Source organism: Protomyctophum parallelum (genome assembly GCF_964188405.1).
Source record: "Protomyctophum parallelum genome assembly, chromosome: 13".
NCBI classification, from domain to species: Eukaryota; Metazoa; Chordata; class Actinopteri; order Myctophiformes; family Myctophidae; genus Protomyctophum; species Protomyctophum parallelum.
This window is the reverse complement of record NC_139708.1, coordinates 16148768-16174150: the sequence shown is the minus strand read 5'-3', so window position 1 is coordinate 16174150 and position 25383 is coordinate 16148768. Positions and strand designations below refer to the sequence as shown.

Below are 25383 nucleotides of genomic sequence, written 5' to 3'. Positions count from 1 at the left end.
CTCATGGCTCTGCCTGACCTGCAAATTCATGAGCAGGCGGGATCGCTCACTGAATGGACTAATTGGACAAATGACAGACCCTGGCCGTAGTTCTGTCAGGTACAGATCGTAGATACCTCTACGATTAGAGGACACCGGCATGAGTGCCTCTCTTAGATTAGTAACCTGTGGGGCTGGGTAAATATACTGTATCCTTTTTTATGTGTAATATTGTCTTACATTGTAGGCCATAAGCCTGTAATGTGTTTTTTTTCATTATGACATGTTCTGCACTGAAATGTTAATTTCTGTGATACGGTATGCCATCCAGGCACATACTGTATGCAGAGAATGGGCAAAGATGATACCTGAGTGAGGGGATGTCAAATTACACACGCTTCTTCTGATATCAGCTGGACTTTTAAGACCTGGAACACATCTGTGTCACCTTAGCTTTTAACTGTTTTAAAACTGTTGAAAAATAGTTTTGTGAAAATGTGCCGCAAGTTTATATATATATATATATTTCACAGTGAACATTTTTAACTCAAATCTTTGCTTCTGGTAATTTTTCAGAAAAATGTAGAAGACATTAATGGTTTTAACCAGAGAAACACAGGTCTGATGACATGTACACGCTGCTCTTTGACCACACATTTGCTACAATGTACCAATACAATTTACCAATGTACACAATATATACCGGAAAATATTTTCTGCTTTTGATTTTGTCATCTTCTTTACGCTTTAACTTCCTTCTCACAGCCCATGGAGTAGAATGACAGGTCTGTGAATTATGAGCCAGTGAGCTGGTTTAATTAGATGCCGCAATAATAATCAATTCCATTTCACTGGAAATATGTCCAACAATAATTTACGCATCTGCTAAATCTATGAAAAAGGTACACTTTATTTCAGTGTCCTCATAATTCTGAAAGGTTACATTTCAACTTATTTATGTAAAATATTGTTGTGCATGACTTTGTTTTAATAAGCAATTCAGTAAAAAAAAGAAAATAGTGACACCTTCCCCTTGTAAAATAAAGCAAAGGAGAACTGCGCTGCTAGTGATAACATGATTTTATTATCTGATATATAATCACTACAGTATATTTTACAGTAAGCTACGTTGAAATGGCATACAGAAAGTGAAAGTCATTGAACTGCATGCCTAGATGTGATAAATGTGCATGGTGTGGTTGTTGGCGCAAAAACACACACACACACACACACACACACACACACACACACACACACACACACACAATGTCAGGATGAAATATAATTTCAAGCCATTACCGCGATTATGTCAATAACATGGAGGTTTGACTAAAAACAGATGATTCATAATTAAGTAAATTATTTGTTTTTGATCATAGGAATTAAAGCACTGGAAACACAGCCATTTGCCGTTGGCAAGTGCAATTCACATTATGACAAATGACAGCATTTGAATGGGGTCCACAAAATTTGTTCCTGTTTTCAGAAAAGGTTTGATGAAGTTATGTGGGTATATATTACAGTATATACATATATACACAAAGACAGACATGCACGCACGGGCGCGCGTGCACACAATATACTGTATATGGTATAACCACAAGACAGAGAAAATGTCAGGCAATTACTCGCACTACGAAGATAAGAAAAAAATGTCTTTCAGACAAATAACCTTTAAGTGAAATTCAAATTTCTTGTCATTCATTTCTTATCTCTACAGTCATTTGAATGTATTATTATAAATACATCAGATGGAAGAACATAGGAGGAAATTGTGTAAACGGGATCTGGGACATCTGTGAAACACCAAAGCTGTCACTTTTGGCAGGAATTATAACAAATACAAAGTCATACAAAGTCAGACAAAGCAAAAGATAAATCAACCATAATTGTTTAAACGTAATTCCAAAATGGGATAGCTTATACAACAATCATCTTCTTTACATTTCCTTATATAAACAGAAGCTATTCAGAACAATGTCAATAAATCAATCAAGCAAAAATACAGTTTCTAAAAAAATTAAATAAAAAAATGATATCTTGAGATACTGAAAGGTTCCACATGGGGACATACTTCATAAAACTGTGTATTTGCTGTTTGAAATACAATCTGTCAATATACGGCTTTGTAGTTCGACTGTTAAAACCTAAAAGAAGTGGCAAATTTAATGTCTTGTAAAAGAATATCTTTTAAAAATGCTTGATCTAGGATTGTGTGAAAGGGACTGCTTTCACCCTCACATGAACGTTACAACAAACTGTACAGGGCATACTGCGAGTTTCTAATGAAACTCTGGATCTCTACCACAACATGGGCTAAAACAGTAATCTATGGAGGATACAAAAACAACAACAACAACTGTCTTCACATGGGTGATGCAACATCAGAGCTCAACTCCATGTCCAAAGTAAGTGAATCTGTGGAGTAAATTCAAATATAGCCATAAACTTCAGGAAAAACATTCTGTATGTATATGCCAGTGGTTTTCAACCAGTGGTCCGGGGACCACTGGTGGTCCTTGAGGGGGTTCCAGGTGGTTCCCAGCTAAATGATGGAGAGTTGGTAACCAAATTGACCTCATTAGATCTTCAACTCTTGAAAGGGGTGCATGTGTTTGGTTCCGACTAGTCATTGGTCCGAAACACGACAACCCACCTCAAACCCTAACCTAACCATAACCGCAAGCACGGGAGCAGGCGCTAGTCCGAGGTGCGGACGCATGTCGAACCAATGCTCCGTCGGACCATAGTATGCCTCCCCTTGAAAGCACTCTCAAGAATTACATTATTGTTCTGCATTACTTAATCTACAAGAAGTCTACACAATTAGAGAATGTAGAAGAATTGTTATTTTGCCTGTTATCTCTCCTATGGTACAAACATCAATAAAGTATGGAATTCTGGACAAAATCTTATTCAACGATAACAAAATATTCTTAAGTTTTGGGTCTGAGACACTAAATGGTGCAAATGGTGGCTCAAATGCTGAATAAATAATGGACCTTGATAAGAAAAGGGTTGAAAACCACTGGTATACGCAATACGCATGTCTTGTGTATGCACGTTCTGTTAGCAGGGGTGCCAAAAGGTAGATTGTGATCTACCAGTAGATCACAAAGCCTGTGCAGGTAGACCACATGACATGCCTCTAAAAATATACTGTATAATTTTAATATATTATAAAAGGTATCTGCCACTTGAATTAAGGTGACTTGTTTGATTGACATCAAAAGGGCATGTCAGCTCAAACACACAAAGCAATGCTTTTTCAAGAGTGTTGCACACAATTACTTTGTAATAAGTATTACAAAGTAATATAGGCTACAAAAAAACCAATTCTATTTCCCATTCCATGTGTGTTTGTCTTGGATGTAACGCCCTCTCACAGATACAGTTTAAATTATTTTCAGCAATAGAATAATATTATTCTTTTGCTGGGTAGATCTTGTTGAGCTGTTCATTTTGAAAAGTAGCTCTCTAAGTCAAAAATGTGTGGGCACCCCTGTGTTACTGTATGTGTAATTGACTCACCCAAAGGCCCTGGAATGGCCTCTGCCTCGTTGTGCATCAACGAGTCCAGGGTGCGGGGTGACATTGGGAACAGGTCACTGGTGTTGCCAGAATTGGTGCTGTGGAAATAGCAAGAGGACAAATGATGTGTTACAAACCACGGCTCACAGACAACAGTCCCACATGACTTGCACGGTTACCGCTTGTGCCAGCACGTATACTGTACGTACTTGCAGATATCAATGTCAGGATAAGATCTATGTAGGTTTTACCTCAAGTGTTAAGGTAAGTGTTAAGCGTGATTTGCGCATAATATCTACAAGCTCACAATGTGTCATGCTGTGACACGTTGTGAGCTTGTAGATCTTCTAATTTCAGCGTGCGACACTGGTGCGTAACCAAGTGTAACTCAGGCTACCCCCCCCCCCCCCCCCCCCCCCCGCACCAGTGTCACCAGAATATCCACCTCGGAGGAAAGTCTGGTAAGACTGGCAGTGGGTAGGCCAATCAGAGGCAGGCGGGGCATTACCATGGTTAAAGACGGATGTTGTATTGACTGATGCTCATAACACGTCCTTTAGCATGAACATCAGCGAGACTAAGGTTGATTAGTGAAAAGTTAACTCCAAGGGTCTGACTTGACATGGGAGACTATTCAGAATTTGTGTCAAGGCTTCAGAAAAGTGCAGTGGTTGACAGAGGGGACAAAGTCGGTGGGTGAAAGTGAAATCCTTCGATGCAAATACAAAGCACAGTACACCGACACAAGGAATATGTGACAGTGTAAAGAAAGATAGTAGGGGTGTAACGATAGAGTAACTGCATCGAAAAATCGATTTTAATTTCAAGAATCGAAGTATATGGAAAATTTGGAAATGTATCGTTACACCCCTAAAAAATAGGCATGACTGAACAGGTGACATGTTGAGTAAGTGACATTCTCTTATAGGCAGACAATGGACCAGCACATTGACACAGAGGGCTACCACGTTTAACTAGTGTTAAAGACAGCTATTCTATTCTACAGTCAGGATTATGAGGTTAGAGCAGTTGAGTGGATCAAACAGACCAGAGTGCATTAGGAAATTCATCTCTGCAAGCCTTACAGACAATCCATTAAACAGATACAAAAGCTGACCTTTTGTTTGTTATTTTTGATTATTAAACAATAAAAATGCGTGCGGATTCACTACCAACACTTTAACCTGTAATATTCTTTTGTTTTAATAATTTTCCTCAAACAAATAATTGGACTGTTTAATCCAAATATATCGATTCTGCTGAATTATGAAAATGACTGGAAAACAGGGGTGGTATGATGAACGATGTCAAAACTCCAATGAAATGGCAGGGAGATGTCCCTAGTGTTAGGCCATCATGGCTAGGCGGGCTGTGAGTTTGAAACATAACAAGTGTTAGGTCGCTGAAGGACTTTAACTAAATCCTTTGACACCCACCCGCCCTCAGACACACAAACAAAGGGAGAAGATGCACACATAGCCCTCCCTACATGCCAGCTTCCCCAGCGCCTACCCCGCAAATGCGGTCCCAAGGAGCTCACTGTCCGGAAAGTCCATGAACACGGAGGGACACCTACGGAGACAGGTCAGGATCTGGCTGAGCAAACCTCGCAACAACAACGCACCTTCACGACATCACATCAACCACCAACCACCATCATCCAAACCATCCCTGACTAAATTGACTGTTATTGTTTTTTATTAACCTTTATTTTTAACCATCTCTCATTTACAAGGGAGCCCAGGCTAAGAATGCGAACAAGCAGAAATTACAATCTAAAATGAAATAACAAACACAAAGCAAAATACAAATTACATGAATACAAACTCGAGTATAACAGCTGCAGACATTCGTTTTTAGCCGCATAATGTAAACTTTTAAAATAACCCAAGGGTATTGGGTTCAGTTACCACTGACTGAGCCAATAGAGCCGGCCTGCTTGCTCAGGGCACAACTTCAATCTTGACCAACAGGTCAACATTTGTGTCAGATCCTGTGTCTAGGTGAGACATGATCTTTGACATGATATAAATGTCTCAATAGAAGAGCAGGGACACCCCGTAATGGAGACTTTAAGTGCTCTATTCAAGGACTATGAAGCATAAAAAGCCATCCTTGTAAGTTCTGTTCACGGGGAAAAAAAGTGGGAGGTTCAGGGAAGGACGATTGTAAGAATCTGTTTTCAAATTAAAAAGGCATTTTAAATAGCCAATTTAATAGCCAATTAAACGTGCCAATGAAGTCATTTGGGGTGGGATAATGAAGTTAGACCTGTCCTGTCATACAGCAACCAATGTGTAAGGGATTTTGCACTTAAAATAAAACCTGTGACTACATCCATCTGATGTCACTGGAACTACATCATACTCACTGACACTACAAAACTCTGCCCTTCTCAGACATATTTTTCTGCCCAGGCCAACATTAATGGATGCTCTACATTTAAGTTCCTTTCATTTATTTACACTGCTAAATGGCTTACATACTGTACTGTATGCACTCATAGTTACTATCTCTAGTGAAGTCTCTTCCTCTCACATACTTCGTGCCTCTTCCTATTACATGAGTTCTGTCATCTTCCAAGCAAGTTGATGACAAATAGTGAGCGGGAAAGAAAGGCAGCCCTGTTGCCCACGGTGCTACAGTACAAGGGCAGTTATGGTTGGGGAAAATAACCAGTGGTGCTGCAGTGAACAATAATATCTAGCAGGAACTAGAACTGAAACTACGTGCTAGCCTGTGACTAAACAGCTAAATTACCGTAACTGAAAGTCACCGATTGACGTGGCATGCACTTGCGGTAAATATGGGTGATTTTAACATAGTCAAAGGGAAATAGATACTTACGGGGTCACACAGATGAATTTGGTCTTCAAGTATGGCTGAATAGCTGTTGGAATAAACAAATAAATTTTGTGAAAGCAATACCAAAAGAGTGTGCTGTTCCTTACACTGAACCAGACCAAAGTGGTTTGAAAAGACAGACATTGCCAACCTTGAGAGAAATCTTTAAGAATTAAGAGGGCAAATATATAGTATATTCATTTTAAGTAGTTGTGGATGCATCAGTAAAGAGCCTTCTAGAAAGCCATGAAGTCACCAAACTCAGTAGGGTTCATCATGCAATTTGTCAAATACATTATGAGATATAAGTTGACATTTTGGCCAGAGAGTGGTGCTAAAGGCACCGTCATGGGGTAATTTAGCCCCCTTTTCCACCCAAATAACTTTGGTTCTAGAACTGGTTTGGTTCTTTATTCCTTTATGATGGTTTATATCACATCTGCATCTTCCAACCTTGATAGTGACACCTCAACTTTGGTTCCCACTTCAGGACAAGAAGAATGGTTCCAGTTCCGGACCAACAACTTTTAGGGATCTGAACCATTTAATTTGGTTCAAAAGTAGGCGGGAAAAAAAGAACGGAACTGGTTCAACCAGGGCCTCAGATGGTTAGGGTTCATGAATGAGCATGGAAATAAATATAATGAAATCATAATGGGCCATTCTCAAAATTCCATGGCAATTTGTTTTTGTTAGATATTGCACATGGACAGCCATCTTTAGATGCCTGCCTTAGCGGGGCTAAAAATAGAGACACACCCATCAATGTATTTGATTAACTATAAAAACAATGTGTGTGCCAAGCAACTCACATTGTTTCATTGTTTTAAAAACAACAAAACAAGTCACAATGGTGTGTGTGTGTGTGTGTGTGTGTGTGTGTGTGTGTGTGTGTGTGTGTGTGTGTGTGTGTGTGTACGAGGCGACAGCTTACTGCTCATGGAGTCTCCTCCCATCTCGGGCTCCGGAGCGGCTTCTGGTCGGCAATACTTCCCGAACGCTTCCTCCTTGGGGATCTCGGGGAAGAGGTAGACGAGTGGCGACACCAGGATGTTGGTGGCATCCATGATCTTGTAGCCCATGATGATCTCAGCGAACGACATGCTGTTGAGCTGCTGCTTGGTGTAAGGCTCCACCGACTGGATCTGGGTCTTACCTAAGAAAGACCACATAATAACAACCATGTTCATTGACTGGATCTGGGTCTTACCTAAGAAGACCAATTAAAGGAGAATTCCATACTAAAAGAGGTCCAGGTGTTATTTTGTGCAAAAGCTCCTTATTGGCTATTTCCCCTACCATAAGCCCTAAATGAATTGCATTGAATTGAATGGGAATTGAATGGGGCTATGGGGTGTTGTGCTAATTCGCTTATTTCCATTGCTCAAAATTATAATTTCTTTGTATATATCCTCTCTTCATAATGTAAATAATATCCCAAGCGGCACACTTTACTACTTCTTTCGATGGAAATAAGCGAACTAGCATAACACTCCATAGCCCCATTCAATTCCCATTCAATGCAATGCAATTCATTGAGGGCTTATGGTAGGGAAAATAGCCAATAAGGAGTTTTTGCACAAAAAAACACCTGGACCTCTTTGGTGGGGACGTAACAACTACAAAGAAAGGTAAGAAAGATAAGAAAGCATTCTAGCATGGAATTCTCCTTTAAGCAGTGGTGGGAAAAAGTAATGAATTGTTATACTTAAGTAAAAGCTATGTTTCTATGTCAGTCGTTCTTCGATTTTTCAAAAATAGCAGACCTACAAGTGGCGCGCTACCAGCTATGAACAGTAACTAAACAGTAACTAAAGTTTTTAAATGTAGTGGGGTAAAAGTACAATATTTGTCTCCGAGATGCAGTGGAATAGAAGTAAAATGACTGGAAATACTAAAGTAAAGTACAAATAACTTGTAAAGTAATAAATTGTACTTACTTTAAGTACAGTGCTTACGTAAATGTACTTAGTTACTTTCCACCACTGACTGTTAAGCCAGATTTATATTTAGTTACCCACACTGGTCTCGCGTAACCAGGTATGAATCACCATTCAGAGACAGTACATGGCTTTCCTCACCATTGATGTCCTTCTCCACCCAGGTGAACGTGATGCCCCCTTCCTTGCTGCTCTCGCTGAAGCGCAGTAGGAAGGTGCCGGGCGGCTTGGGACTCAGAAGAACTCGCTCCCTCTCCTTGCTGATGAAGCCCAGGATATACCTACAGGGAGACATCACAATCAACACCCTGCCAAATGCTCACAATTGTTTTATTTATTTATCGAGTGGCAGATAAAATAGTACAGTAATTATTTCAATTCTCTAATCATCAGCGTTCCATGGTTGGGTTCAGTACTACTCCTGCCATAAGAGCAGTGAATATGAACTTGAACCCTTCTCGGTTTGGATGGCTGCCAGCAGCTATTTCAGTAACCCTAGGGCACTATTCAAATTGTGCTAGAGGTCTTGGCCTTTATTTACAGTACAAGTTGTCACACAAAGGAAAATCAGATTACATAAACTCTTCCATAAACTAAAATAAATATAAATAAATAGTATGGGACCCTATTTAGGGGTGGTGGTGTCCCTATAACCTTTTATGTGTCACCCAGAGTCCTTTCAATTTGAACCATGGCATAAAGGACTAGTGATCACAGTATTCTAGTCAAAGGCTGCCCTGTGAATAACTACTAAAGATTATATTTAGGCACTTTGCTTTTTACATTGAGACACAGAACACTGCACCATAACAGTTCTTTCCATTTGGCACGGAATGCAGCGAGGTTGTACAACGGTGTTCAGTGTGGCCAAACCAACATTGACATAGGTATTCAATTATTGGTTTGAGGCCCTGCAGTGGGAACACAAAAGGCTTTCATAATATTTACTGCTGCTGGAAAACAACTATTCATAGAAAACTACAGTCATTATCCCCTTCAATTTTGTGCTATGTTGTGGGTGATTAGCTATTCAAGTAAATAGATTGAGTTCTCGCCAGACAAATGGCTTTGTGCAAAAGACAGACGTGGATCTGCACTCTGAAAAGCACCCCCATTACAATGCAAATCTAGGGAATCTGATTATTATTGTTTCTTTTAACCCATGGCCCTCCGTCTACCATTTACACGGACATTATCCACAACTCGCGACAGCAAGACATTGAACCAGGGAAATTGTATTCAAGTGGTCAACGGGTCAGTGTCCAACACAACGACTTCTCACCCTTCGTTCCAAAGGGCCAGGATGTACTTCTTCACCAGGTCAATAATGTTGTCCAGCCACACCCAAAAGGAGAAACCTTTGCCAGCCATGTTTTCCTGAGGATAAAGAGGAAGGAAACGCAGGTCAAATTGAAGCAGCACAATGGAAGGATGGAGAATTGATCACTGAGGGTTGTGTTGTGTCGATGACATACCTTGCAGAACTTGGCCCAGGTGATCTGGCAACCAGAGTAGTTGACACAAGGCCCTGGAAAAGCATATTAATATTAATAATAATAATAATAATTGTACAACAATCATTTGTATATGACACTTCATACAAAACATGCTAAGGCGCCTGACACATATAAGAGACAGCTGTCTCCTCTGTGTCTCCTGTATCTTCTGTGTGTCACACGGCTCGCAATGGATTTTCAATGGGAGTCACGTGGTTTGACGAGACAAGCTTGCTCCCTGGCTGTCTTCTGCCCTCCTCGCCCCCCATGGAGCAAGCAGGGAGCAAGCTTGTCTCGTCAAACTGTATGACTCCGATTGAAAATGCATTGCGAGCTGTGCGACTGCGACACACAGAACACACAGAGGAGACAGCTGTCTCTTAGGTGTGAACGGCCCCTAAGTGAGGTACAAAAGAAGTATACGTAACGACACAACAACATTAGCAGAGACCTTTCTGAAAACAAGTAAGTCGTCTCACCTAGTAGCTTCTCAGCCAGCGTTGTGAGCTGCTCAATAGTCAAACCTCTCTTAGTGGTGGAGGAGAACTGCCAGCTTAGTACCTCAGCCACCTGATCCCATGTACCCACAGGAGGCTTGGTGAAAAAGTTCACATTCTGCAAAGAAATGACACACACACACACACACACACACACACACACACACACACACACACACAATTTAACCACTGCAGAAAGGCTACAACCTAAATGTGAGTCACACTCTTTCCAATTTCAAATTCAGGCCCCATCATTCCACAAGGGGGCACTGTCATACCTTGGGGTGGTTTGTGAGCATGTTGTACCACAGGATGGAGGCCCAGGCGTTTGGCATCTGGCAGATGTTGGATATGACCACCACTGGCAAGGAGTGGGTCTAGAAATGACACAAAACAAATGTTCCAATTTGACTGCTTTGAATTTTTTAGATATTAAGCTCCATGTCCCAATTTGAAAGTTTTGTTGAGAAGCTTCCTCTACTTTTTGTTAGGTTTTTTTTTTTTACCAGAAAACTGAAAATAAAGTCATTATACAAAAGCGGAAGGAACTAACCTCCAGATCAATCTTCAAACCTTGGTGATACACTTCCGTCTCAAATGTGATGAGATGGAGCTCCTCTGTGACAATGAGTGATGCCTGGACAGAACAACAGGTTGATCAGACACAAATCAGAAATGTGTCCAGCTAAATAAATAAAATAAACAACATTTATGACAGAAGGTATCATTTTAACACACAGTTTAAGTAAAAACAACATGACAGGTGTCATGAGATGGTGCTCACATCGCTATTGGTCCGGCCACCATTGCCGCATCTCTGCTCTCTCAGGGTCTACGAACAAACAGGAAGTCACATGTCATTAGGTGGCTTGATTATTATCACACAAGCTCAACAGCATAAACTGATCTTTTCCCCCTCTATGCCTCACCAAGTGTTTGAACTCTGCAGAAAGGCTGCCGTTGTTTGATTCCTCCATGTTCATAACTTTGGTGTTGGTGCCCAAGATGTTAAACTTTCGAGACCTGATAAGAGATGATATCAAGGTAGGGAGTAACTGTACAATAATCTCATTTAACACTCTTTTAAACAGTGCTTCAGTAATTAATGCTTTTAATAAGTAAATAGTTACCCTCTGATAGCAGCCACATCCCCAGATTCCCTGCAAAACAAATAGATGTATTTAATATAGCCGGAGCCTTCCCTTTGTGGAAATTAAGCAATAAAGCATGCAAGGTATTGACACACAGACATGTGTCTTTGTAATCAAGAATTATTATAAAAAAGTATTGGAATGTTTGGAGAAAACTCACTTGTCGATGCAAACTTTGATCTTTAGCTGGTAATTCAGTTCCGGAAACTTCACCAATAACCTGAAATAATTATGATGAAAAACACATTTGACAAACTATCAGTACAGCATAAGTCTCCAAACATAATCCAAGCTCATTTGTGTAGCATGGAAATAGGCAATGGTCTACCTCTAGTACTACTACTACAAAAGCAGTGTTTTACCTGACTTTGTTTGTGAACTGCACTCCTGTTTTGATGACCAGTGGTCTGTCTGGATGCATGGGCATACACGGCTGCCTTTCAACCACAAAAGCACTAGAAAACATAACAGGTTATTTCAGAGACTTTGGGGAAAACTTCAAAATTCTATATCAGAGCACAAGATATTTTCTTAAATATGAACAGTATTCAAGAACATTGTATTACCTAATCAACCAATCAATACTTCTTATTTTTAAGAAGAGAAACATGGATTTAAAAAACATGCATCTTGGGTATTTGATTAATAAAAACATCAACATAATAATCACTACGAAAATATGCCCTCGTAGACAAATGTAGAGGAAGCTACCATGACGTCTTATCAAGAACAAGCAACCCCCCACCCCTGTCCCTGTCCATTGAGTTCAATGGACAGGTGGTGCCATCTTGTGAGGTTTTCAGCTATTCATTTCAATGGTGTGACGCCACATTCTCTTCCATATATACCTCTTCATGAGGTTTCTGAACAGATCCACAATCTTCTCCTCCAGAGCGGGCCGGTGCTGGATGATTGGGTCTCCTTTGTAGGACACCTTCTGCTGCAACTCCTCCAGCTTCTTGATCTGCTGGCGGATCTGGAGCTGAGATTCAGCCAGAGACGTGATCCTGTCCAGGGAGAGAATATTCAACGTCTTTATCTATGCTGGGAAGCCCAACTGAGACGGAAGTGTCATTCCCAAAGGGGCCCTGCTACAAATCACTAATAAAAAGACAAAGGTTCATACACATAAGACAGGGAGATAGACAATCACAATCAAAACATATTAATATAAGTATGTACAACCTTCAGAGAGTTATGTATGTAAACAGTTTTGAAGCTACAGTCCGGGACTTATTATAATGAATAAAATGTATGGCAACACCAAACGTACCGACATGAACAATGTTGTATACAAAGAAATATTAACACATTGACCATCAAACTGAACTGCTGGACATTTCCCCTTTCACTGGGCCAAGCCACATACATAATAACCACATTTGCCCATGAAACTACCGGTATATACATACATAAATGCAATTACTACACTACTAACATGACAAAGACTGTTTGAGACTTTCAGTTCTATGTATGACTATGATGTACTGTTTTCCCATTTCCAGTGAACAAGTCTACATTAAAGCAATTCTTCCTCAAAATACATATATCAATAATATGATCTATTACATCACATTACCCACACTGTACATTTGGGAATACCTGTGCGACAGCCCATACTTTCTGTGCTGCATGTCAAACTGGGGTCTTTCATACTTTTCAAATGGGGGTCTGTGGGCTAATAAGTGTACATTTTACAGTCCTTGCCATGAAAACATTTCCCTACCATGCATTTATACAAATACTGTCATGTTATAGTGCTGTTTTTATTCACCAAAAAAACACACACATATATTATACAAGTTATAATGAAGAGCAATTCAATATATTTATGGGGGGCAATAGTCCGTACAACGGGTAAGGACTAGTGTACTTAATTAACAAACTTCACCCACTGGATATTTAAAACACCATCATTACAGCATTGTATAGCATCAGTGCTAGACAAGGACAAAGATGTCATGTTTATTTTGTTCCCCATTAGCTTAGAGTTACCATGTTTCCAGGCGGTCCAGGCAGATGTTCGGAGGTCCTCCGATACAAGCGATCTGCTGCCTCCTCTTCCAGTCGGCCAGCTCGTCGTCTGTGAGGTTCTTCTGTACAAAGTCCATGGCTGTCAGAAGTCCTCCCAGCTCCGTCACTATTTGCTGCAACAACATCCAGTATAACAAGACCGACGACGTTATGAACACAGCCATCACACAGAGAGCCAATAATGAACACAGCCACCAGTACCAACGATCATGTCATTATGACTATGATAAAGTGAGGAAAAGAGACTGACCCTCCTGAGCTGGTCCAGAGCACTGAGCATCTGTTCTAACTGAGCCATTTTCTGTCTGGTGGCAGCGGCTTGGCTGTTCCCGTTCAGGTCCTGAGAGATCTCTGTCCAAAAAGGAGAGAGAGTTGGAAACAAACAGAATTATTGGATGTTTTCTCAAAACTGGTTCAGGTGTTATACTGTAAGTGAAGGTTAGCAGCATGGGATGAAATGCATCTCACTGAGAGAATATCAAATATAAACCATCCATAACAGATGCAGATGCACGGATTGCGGTTTTAGGCGGCTAAAACCACAGGGTTACCACAATTTAGGGTGGAGTTGGGTCACTGAAATATATTATTAATTAATATTGGATAAACCACAGATGAAATAATGTGGGAAATAAATTAATTACATGTATCTATATGCCTATTATAGCTTTTAAAACGCAAAAAGAATTGGCGTGCGTGTGTTAGTAGTATTTTAATTTTTAATATTACGTCATTTTCCATCGGGCACAAATTAGGGCCCGCCTACTACACGTTTTCCCCTGGCAAGGGGTCCTTACGTCCAAACAACTACAATATGGTGGACTACAGGCAGGCAGCTATAGTGAGAGAGAAACTTATAACAAAATAAAAAAGGGAGGAATAAAAGTTTGGCATGGGACTGGGAGTGATTTAAGTTCTTAAACCTGCCAACAAAAGACCCTGCCTAATGAAGAACAGCGAGCGGGGGGCTTGTTACCATGGATATTATTGCGAACGCAGTGAGCCACTTACTATGACAGCAAGGGCTGAATGTCTGTGTGTGTGTGTGTCTGTGTGTCTGTCCCGCTGTTACACCACCCGCCCGCCACCAGAGGGCGCAGCTGTAGCACACACACACACACACACAGGGCGCAGCTGTAGCACACACACACACACACACACAGGGCGCAGCTGTAGCACACACACACACACACACACACACACACACACACACACACACACACACACAACCACACACACACGAGCTGCGTTCGCTTCCCGCGTTTGCGCGTCTTACTTGTGATATATACGGTCGCTACATAACATCGGTATTCTTGACAGTGGTGAGTGACCTTGTTTGTAGAAGTACATACTGCATATAGAATCCCATGTGTGCGTCCCTGCGGTGCGATTGGGGCGGATATATAAATAGGATGATATAATGAATGCGGTTGGATAATTATGTAGACACGGTTTTCGGGTGACGAAAAACTCCATGCGAGCGTCTCTAATCCATGATGTTACTGTACCTCCTTGGCTTTTCAATGTCTTGTAGTTGAAATCAAAGTCGTCCTGCAGGTTCTCAAGCATTTTCATCTTTTGTTCCATATCCTGAGGAATAACATACAGACAGACATTTTTATATTTATGTCCAGATAGTCGCTTGCATTATGCAGCATGCATTCTTTAAAGAAATCTTTTGATATTACTATTAGTAAGTAAACAACATCAGGAAGAAGCAGGACTCAACCATCAGGATTCTAACTCCATTATTTTATTGTACTGTATATGTCATCAGACCGGAGAGAGACTAGTGTCTCCCTCCAGAGCATCCCCCAGCACTCATATCCCACACATATTTTGTACTTTCAGCAGTGTACAGAGTTTCAGGAGTAACAAGAGATGGTCATTCCTTAAATGGACTCTATTCTATAGTTAACTCACACAGCTTGAAATAGGTTCACATGAGTCGGCAGTCTCTAATGAGTTTGTCAGTGAAGAACAGGTGGTAATTAGAGTGTTAAGTATCATCTACTAGTAGGCTACATTACATTAATCAATATCATAGTGTTTATATGCATTTTCGCCACCACAAGACGTTGTGATGCAGCCTCACCTGAACCCTCTTTCTGATGTCCTGAAGGTTGTGCTCCAACATCTGCTGCTTCTCTGTCACCACAGTCCCAGAAGGATGGGCTGCTGGACCATCCTATACGAGAACCATACACAAAGAGACATGTAGTAGTAAGCACATAGGCCTTTGCACTGTGCATTTATAAAACAGCTAAATGCAAAGTTTTCAGCACTGCAACAATTGTTTCCTGCCACAAGAAGCTTTGCATTAGAATAACAAAGCTGCTGTAACTTTTGTTGTATTTTCCATTAGACCTCTCCTTTTCTTTCTCTCCATATAGCAAAACAGGTCTCAGAATCACACTTTTAGCATGTATGCCAATTGCCAAATAAAAGTACTGGATGGTTGTAAATAATGTTACATTCATGATTTAAACTGAAGAGGATCTCTAGAACTATTTATGGTGTTTCTTTCTTGTATTATAGCACATCAATTAAATGTTGGAAGTATTTAAATATGCTTCCATGTGTTATTCAGATCTCTCTTGAGAATGAAACCTCAGGTCTAAATGAGATTACATGTATACTATACAGTAAATAAAAGGTAAACATCTTATGATGACAATCATGTCATGTTATAATTGTTATAATTTGTCCAAATTAATCCGAACCAAAACAAACAAATCACAAGTGATGATGAAGACTACTGTTTAAAAATGTGGTCACATTTGTTGATGTGCTAAAGGTGTGATATTGAAACTTGGCTGTCGCGCCATGCGCTGTCAGGATTAAAAGTTTAAAAATTAAGTGAATGGAGAGAGGGGGTGAAATTCACTTCTTCTGGGTCCTCGCCCACAGAGCAATAAACCTATATTGACAATATTTGGACATATCATATGTGGCGCTCTGCGCCTTTAACACTATCCTACGTCACATGCCCGTGCGCTACGAGAACGAGAATGAATGAACGGAACGGGAGCGCGCTTCGAGAGAGTTTGCTGTTGACAGCTGTCAACTCGGCTGTCCACTGGTCGCGTCCGTGTGTAGCCTACCTCTGGCTTGTGAGAGACAAACGTTTGTACTTTGTAGCCCGCAGTGGGATCAGTCAACACCACACCATCCAAGAAGTGATTGTTAGTAATTTCCCCGACGGAGCGTGGCTGCTCGTCCGACGCCCGGTTTCAGCTGGCTACGCTGTCAACGCCGTGTGGATCATCCCGGAGGGTTCGATGAGGAAACGCTAACCGTCATCAACTGTCAGTAAGGGATGCCACAGCACTCTGACCGTGACTGTCTGGCGTTCTGACCGACTTGTTCTTTTATTTGTTTGTGGGAACATTCATTAAACTATCTGAGATTGGTGTTGCGTGTCTGAACATTATTTTTGAGTCATACTGCAAGAGCACATTATTGGTTCACACTTGAGTGACGCGGGAACTGAACATTGTCTGCAAGAAAACATTAACATTTATTATTTGATTTTGGGTTTGGTTTCACTGTTGAACACTGCTCACTGGTAAATTAAGTCCTCTGTCTGTGCATGTTTCCTTTATGATTCTGTATGGTATTATTGTGTGTCTACTGTTTGTTCCAGGGGTTGATATATTTATTTGTCTATCCCTTGTACGGTGGTTGGGGCGGTTATTATTTTACCGTATTTGTCAGACTGGGTCTCTGACTGGCACCCTTACGCGAGCTCGCCCCAACAAACCGCTACACATATCATAGCCAGGTACTGTAGGCAGCTACTGTAAAGGTCCCTGCTGCGTCTTTAGGATTTTTAGCAGCGTTTTTCAATTTTACAATGTTAAGTCTATAGGTAAGTTAAAGGCCTTGCTACCTGTGAAGCAGTGGTGGCGGTCTGCAGTAGCCTCTGCTCCTCCCACAGGCAGCGAGCGACGATGCGGGCGATATCCATGGGCTTCTCCAGGTATTTGCTTTGCAGGTGCTGTTTGATCCTGCGCAGGTTGTGTTGGTAGAGGACATTATTCTCCTGCAGGAAGCGGCTGTACTGCTGGTCAATCTCCCCCAGGAGGTTATGGAACACCAGTGTGGCATGGGACTCCTTGTTTGCGGCATAGGCCCTGTGAAGGCAATGGAAAAATGATTAGCATTATGTCGACTAGTCTATTTACAATTACAATTATGATTTACAATTTACAAATACATTTGGCAGACACTCTTAATCCAGAGCGATTTACAGTGCGCAAGGAAAGCACAAGGTAATGCATAAAATGCAAAGATATAGTCATCTAGGATCATAAGTAAACCAAGAAATATCAAATATCAAAAGAAAATCAATAATCTGCACTATAAACAGATCAATAACGACCTGGCAAGTGTCTACATAACATGCCTCTACATAACATGCTATCTAAATTTCTTTTTTAGCCTTTGCAAGGTCGTCGAGGCTAGAGCAAGTTCTACGGGCTAAAGTAGAGTCAGCAGAAGATTGGGAGTGAGTCTGCAGTTCGAAATGCTTTGGGAGCCAGAAGGCATAAGAGTCTGACTGGGACATGTGGAGCGTTGTCCCGGATGCCAGCTTTTACCACTTAAACCCTACACATTTCATTACCAGGACTCTATAATTGGTCCCCTTCTTTTTTGAGGGGTGCTTGCCCCTCATATGTCCAGATTTTAGTGTGTGTGTGTGTAAACACATTGTCCTAACACAAACATTAAATGTCATTGATAATGAATGACTCTTAATGTGACCACCGTGCTCTGACTGTAGGTGCGCTACCCGTTCAAAACATATCAAAAAAAAATTGTGTAACACAAACATTGCTTAACACTAGCAAAACATTGAAGACGAAGGTGAGGACGCAAATTCTGATTGGCCAGAATGAGATGATGTATGATGAAGCACGATGATAAGAGCACTCCTCACTTCACAAAGGTGTCATTTGTCCCTCTACATACAATTCTCTTCAGAGAAACTAGCTAATCTACAAGCTAGCTTACTACGCAGCGTAATGGAACATTGTGAGCATGTGAATATGTGAATATTTGCCTAATTTCACTGAATGTTCATCTACCCATGCTCATACTAATCATTTACCCAACACTAGTTGTTTCAAATATTAATAAACCTTTTTTTTTTCTTTTATACTGGGTGTGGGTTTTTGACACAGCAGTTTAAAAAGCAACCACTGCTCACCGTCAACTTCCTGAATAGTTAAGGTTTCATATTTCCTTAAGTTACTTTAAGGCAGTATTGCCTTGCAGGTACATTTATGGAAAATGACCTTCTCCAACCTAAATATATTTCTATAAGTGATTTGTTTTGTTAAAATAAGTGTTAAATAGCTCTATATTCTAATAGCTAATATTGCTATAGATGTTTGTTCAGTAACAGGGGGACTCTCTGTCTCTCTCCAGCTCTTTAGTAAATAGAAAATGCATTTTCAAGTAGCGACACCAACAGGACGACCACATACAGGACATAGGATAAATAAGTGAAATGGGCACTTTGGGAAGACAAAATTAAAACTGGAACACTATTAAATTATAAAATGGGTACTATCTCCTAATTGGATGAAATTGGCAACTCTCCTGAAAATTTTATATCTGTTTATCAAAGAGGGACAGCAATGATTACAGTCAGAATATAGAGCTTTCTTTTTTAAACATTTAAACGGTTAAAAAAGCCCAGCCCAGCTGTTGTTGTCAAGAGTCTGCAAAATGTTGAAAACATTCTGTCTTAGATAATGTTTTAACATTGTTAAGTTTCATTTTTATCTAAGAAATAAAATAATAATACAATGAAAAAATAAGATATGACATCACCTCTCTAAAACATAAAGTTCATGTAAAGAAATTAAAACAATCAGTTGATCTGTGTCTATTATGGTGTTTCGAGGAAGTAGACTGAAGGAAACCCTAACCCTGCCAAGTTCCCAGTCATTCCTGGCATGCATACAATGCACCTTGGTTTGCAATAGAGTAGAGGAAAGCTGCAATTACTGTATGATCATCAAAAAAGTAGCGGTGCAAACGTTAATCAAACTTTTAAAGTGGCATCACTATTTTTGGCATGTCATTATAGGCGACAATTTCCTAAAATGTTAAAAAAAAATAGCAGAGCTGCAAGTTCTCAATGCGTTGAGTTTGTATAAAGCAAATTTTCACAATTTGGGTGCAACACTGTTACAACAAATTAGAAAACAGGACTTAAGTGATGGATCAGACTAATAGTCAATTATCGTATATATATATATATATATATATATATATATATATATATATATATATATATATATATATAAAAAAAAACTATCAAACATAAAATATGTGCTGAACAGTAATGAACAGAACAATCACTGAGACACAATCGATAGTAGCAGGCATGTAAGAGCAAAAAGCAGTTACATGACAAGAGGAAAGGATCTCTCTTATCAATTATTTATGATACCTACCAGTCCTGGCTCTCAATCCAAGGGGCAAGGAACTGCCGTAGCTCCATGGGGAAGCTGTCGCTGTATAGGTGGTAGAGCTGTTCCAGATACCTGGTCTCCAGCTGTTGTAACTGGTTCCACTGTGCCATCCTGACTCACACCTCACAACCCTGCAAAGCGAGAGAACAGTATATTATCGAACAATAATAGATCCGCTCAAACGCATCTTGAGTCAGATTTCATCCTCCTTCAGAACTACGGCCTTTCATTATCCTGATGAGTGAAACCATTGTCTGTCTCATCCCTGTTCCCCAAATGACAGTGCCTGTCTTGCTTCTCATCTTACCAACAGCAGGCCACACTGGTCCCTGGAGTACTTTGTTGTGTACTGTGTACAGTATGTAGATTGTAGACAACAATGATGGACACTGAAAAGTCCCAAAAGTAAACTTCCTTTATTAAAATCCAATCTCAAGAGTTGACTATGTCAGTCAAGAGGACTGTTCTGTTACTAAACACACACTGGAACATTTTATTGCCGAACTCTGGCCTCAACTCTGAATGAGTTGCCATCTGTATCAGTAATGTTATCTAGCACTGTATTTACACAGGGCATAATTTATTCACTTTAGCTTAGCTCCTTGGATGAATCAGACATGGGCTTCTTGGGTTTACAATCTGTTAGGTAGTACTAGCAGATAAATGTATTTCCATTGAGACCATGCTCCAACGTTACACACACCTTCATCGTTGTCCAAAAGATTATTTGGATTATTGCTTAAATTAGGTCTGTCAAAATAAACATGGCCTTTGGGCTTCACTGTCCGGTCCGTATGCCCTCGGTTTCCTGTCTCTCTTCACTCTACTATCTAATTATAAGTAAACAAACAATGCAAACATTAGCCAAAAAAGAAACCATTGTCTTATGCAATACCTGGAAGTCCTGGATGTGGATAGTACATTTATTCAGCATCGCACATGCATTGGTTATATGGATTTTGTTGTAGGAGAGAAAGAGGGGAATCCACATTATCTGAACTAAGGTGACAAAGTTCAACAACACATCTCTGTGGGTGAACTTGTGTGTAGTATGTAAAAACAATAGGCAGACAGTACCATAGGGGACTGAGTCATCATCGTATCTAGGATGAATACATCAGTTCAGTTTTCATTTTTTCATATTGCCGCATTTTCATTACACACCAACTTTAAATTTTAGGCTAACAAATCAGTTTAAGACTTTTAAGGTCGGTAGAGTTCTCAGGCTTCCATCATTACCCAATCAATACCACACTGAGGCATTATTTTGTATGTTGTGTTATTACTATTTATTGTAGGAATAATAATATCATTCCTATTTATGTAATAATAATAATAATAATTTCTATGCTACTAAAGAATAACAGAGAGACTTGACAGTGAACAGTTACAATTTCCTCGTGACTGTTAGGCTAATCTATCCATTAGCTAGTAGCTTCACACCATTCATAATCATAAAATAACAATAACACTCATGTTTTAGGCCACAGAAACCCCTATACTGCCCATAGGCTACAGTATGTAACACTTAGATGAGCCATAAACCCATCAGCAATCTGAAGGCTTCAGAACATCTTGCGTTGTGTTGTCCCTTAATAACAGAGTGTGGAATGCTCTGCCAGACAACAAAGACCTACTTAAGCGCCACTGCTCAACTTGGCACATTTGTCAATACTTAGCACAGCTGTGACGACAAGTGGAGCTCAACACTGGTGCATTATATTCCTCTATTTTGTGTTCTTTAAACCATTTTACAGTATAGTGAGTGACCAAATGATAGATGTTAAAGCTCAAACAAACACTTGCTCAACCCCAAGTCTGATATGGTGTGAGTCAATGGGAATATGAAAGCCAGGCAGGCCAAGGCAAGAGCCAGGAGTTCAATATGAGTTCAACAGGAGGTTTGACCTGCCTTCCACATGTGGCTATCTACATCCATGCAGAAGATAGCGTTGTGTCAAATGCTGATTAATAGTGTACAAGCTGACATTAAAGAATATTCAATAAAGTGATTTGCAAAAGGAAATCAGGCTACTATACTCCAGAAAATACTTCCTTGAACAACATTTTAAACAATGCCTCATGTACAGTACAGTACACACATACATAACAAGGCCCACACAGGCACCCTCTATGCCTCTGACTGTAGGCATAGCATATCCAAGCCTCCAAAAACATCCTGATGATTCAGCCAAAAAAATATTGCGGTTTCCCCCATCTCAGCCAAAGGCCACCCAGTTGAAATGGTCACCTCCTACTGGGTACCACTGCCCACATTGATGCAAAATTAAGACTGAAAGGAGAACACCAATGCATTGGTGCCTGGTCTAGACTATAGACTCTAGAGTCTAAACTTTTCTTCCTACAGAAACTTTGCTTAAATGTTGGCAACCAACTCCTCAGAGCAATGCATTTAGCCGGTATTTTATTTTATAGAGTAGTTTGCTGGGGTAGCAGCTTTACCTCAGAAGATAGGAACAGTCTCAATAAACTAATCAAAACATCTGGCGAAGGTAAAGTTGTTGCAGTAGCCTAGGGGTCATCCTTTGACCACTGGCCTTAAATACTAAGTACTTTTAGCTGTCGTTTTAAACTACCAAGGTGTAACACTGAGTGTTTTAGGAAGTCCTTCGGGAATTTCAGCGAGACAGCTCTCCACTGTATGTGTGATGTGATCTTTGTTTTATTCTGTACAGCTGTATGATGGTGGGCTGTCTCAGTCTGTTTTTTATTTTCTCATTTGCTTGTTTGTCTCCATTTTAAACTGTACGTTCTGCACTGTGGAGAAATTATGAATTTCCCCATTGGGGATAAATCAATAAAGAAATTTAATCTTACAGAATCTATAAATCAGTTGCCAAGAAACAAACTGTACACAGATGTAGTTACAAATGTGACGTCTATGACAACACATATCTTATGTTACAAAACGTGCCTGAAAACTCAGCTATAAAGTAAACTAAACTAAACAGAATGATTTGCACTGACTTCAGTTTAAAGGATGTACAGTCTATTCGAAATAGATGCTACCATGGGATATCAAACAGAGGATTCACCACCAGCAGAGAAATCTTTTTAACTCAGTACTGGCTTACTTTAGAAATCAAATCAGTTTACATAAAACACCACGCATTTAGATTTAGATATGCATTGTAATAACTAAATAATAACGGCTAGAATCAAAGAGCACAGTGTCAGGCCTGCAGTCGTGTTGGGACGATGATGGGCGTGACAAGAGGAGAACATAGACTACACGACTCACTATAACTCAGCATCCCAGTTGATTAATTTACCTTGACATTAAACATTAACATTTGAAACATTTGGCTACTCTTTCAAGTAGGATCATCATGATCCAGACCATGGGGGCTTGGGAACTATATCAAATGGCTTGCCTAAGCAATTTCCCCCACATGTTAAATAGTGCAGAGCAATTATCAAACATCCAAGCAAATCCCCAAATATATCATTAAACAGCAGACAAAAAAACACATTAAGTCAATTATGCAATAATGTGACGTAGGGCAAAGACAACGCTGAAAATGTTGATACAACATGGATACTTTGCGACATCCATTATCCGCGACATGTTAACCGATCGAGCAACCATGCAACATGGTCTGCTGTAAAACACCACTGGCACTATGAATAATCGGCATCAAACAAATAAGCCTGTAACGGAAAATAAACACCAACAACAACAGCAGTATCTATGAAAACAAAAGTGTAACTCTACTCACTGTTTCTCCTTTGAAAAGTTTCTCAACAAAAGACGACGATCAGTCAATAATATTATTATGTGTTTAAATAAAACACGGTAGGACGTAGCCTATACGTAGCCTATACTCGCTAAACTTAGCGATTAAACTGATGCAGAAAAATCTAAAAGAACGCACACAAATACGATAGCGCTTCTGACTTCTCCAATGTACATAGCACTGTCCGTCCCTAATGCCAACCCACGCCTACATCTACACTGACTGCAGCCTTCCAGCCACACAAACGCTGTAATACTGTTGACTGACACCTACAGTAGGCAATAGCAATCCAGAATACAACTTTAGCCAATGATCGTTGTCCATACAGCCGCGAGGGAGGGACGGACGGCCAAAGTAAGGTTGTGTTTATTACTTTCGCAACTGCGCTGTTCCATCTATGCGTGCCTCCCTCCGCATGCCTCCCTCCGCATGCACAATGGCGTCTGCTTTGATGGGTAACACAGGGGGAGGGCGCGCGCTTCAACGAAAGAGCCAGGCTGGAAGTCATCTGAATTACTGGCAGTACTACGTCACCCGAAGTTTAATGAAGACTAAACAACGAAGCAACCACCTTTTAATACCTATAGTTATAGTACATCCATGACCTCCTTTAGGTAGATGCAGGTAGATCGCTGTATCACCATTGAGTTTACAAGCTGGCAACATTATGCCTCAATCTATTATAGCCGGCCCCTAGCTCTGGTCCAATGCCTTCATTAGAGATGAAGTAATGGCCTAATGATCAAGTAATCAAGTAATTAAGGCATTAGAGCTATATTCAGAGTTAAGCCTGCCCTACATGAATAACAGAAAATACAAATCTAACACAAATGGAAAATGGCCAAATTAATTTATTTCCCCATGATCTGATCCTTATTCATGATGCCTGGGGATCTGGGGTCTGAACAATTAATATCTGAGTGCAGATGGTAATTAAAAATGTAAACCCACGCACTTTCTGTGCTCCAGCTATAGGCCTATAGTTCTGGGCAACCCATAGCAAAAAATGAGGAACAAAGTTAACTCCTCACCCCGACCGCTTGCCGCGGTTCTTGTAACGATCACAATGGAAACTCCGGGTAGTGTACAACTGTACATAACTGTACATCTGTACTTTTTGCAAACTGTTAATAAACTATAATTCAATCATCAACAAAAGTCAAGTGACTGGCACTCACTTGAGAGTGCAGCTGCGGCAGTGCCAGTCACTCTGGTGATCAATATGTGATGAATTGAACAAGGTGGACTCTCTTGTAGGCTAAACAAGTATAATGCTTAATTGGGTCGTCCACTCACAGTTAACCTATGCCCTGGGCCTATGGCCTACTAAAACTACATCAAAAGAGTCTTCAGAGATAGATGACTTAAGTTACCTTTAGTGACTTGGATACAGAGACATGGTACATTAATGGGGTATGAAGACCAGATAGGTTAAGAGCAGATTCATGCATACTTACATATAACTGATGCCAATAATACAGACCAATCTGTTCATTGAAATTCCAAAAAGGGCACACTGTTAAACTGTTTATGGTATTGGCCAAAAAAATTGGAAAGATGTACTACCAAAACAGTGTATTACAAAGCTTATAACACACACACACACACACACAAAAGCTTAATAGCACGCATGCACGTACCCACCTTAGAGTATTCTATGGTACC

The 25383-nt window shown here is 40.3% G+C and overlaps 1 protein-coding gene across 3 annotated transcripts; it reads right to left on the bottom strand.

Moving 5' to 3' along the window:
* Positions 1-1041: 1041 nt before the first annotated feature.
* Positions 1042-23899, bottom strand: stat3 (signal transducer and activator of transcription 3 (acute-phase response factor)). Of its 3 annotated transcripts, XM_083778837.1 has the most exons (25): positions 23701-23899; positions 19943-20091; positions 17365-17608; positions 15568-15660; positions 14981-15062; positions 13723-13823; positions 13434-13585; positions 12287-12445; positions 11801-11893; positions 11599-11658; positions 11418-11447; positions 11217-11310; positions 11072-11119; positions 10841-10924; positions 10566-10664; positions 10270-10405; positions 9770-9822; positions 9577-9671; positions 8436-8575; positions 7289-7510; positions 6358-6400; positions 5229-5255; positions 5023-5082; positions 3511-3608; positions 1042-2397 (listed from the first exon to the last, which is right to left on the bottom strand). In XM_083778837.1, the coding sequence occupies exons 2-25, from the start codon at positions 20068-20070 to the stop codon at positions 2345-2347; spliced, it is 2394 nt and encodes a 797-aa protein (XP_083634963.1). In that variant the 5' UTR covers positions 20071-20091; positions 23701-23899; the 3' UTR covers positions 1042-2344. The 3 variants fall into 3 exon arrangements, with proteins under 3 accessions (XP_083634963.1, XP_083634964.1, XP_083634965.1); XM_083778838.1 differs by lacking the exon at positions 5229-5255; XM_083778839.1 differs by lacking the exons at positions 5023-5082; positions 5229-5255.
* Positions 23900-25383: the final 1484 nt, after the last annotated feature.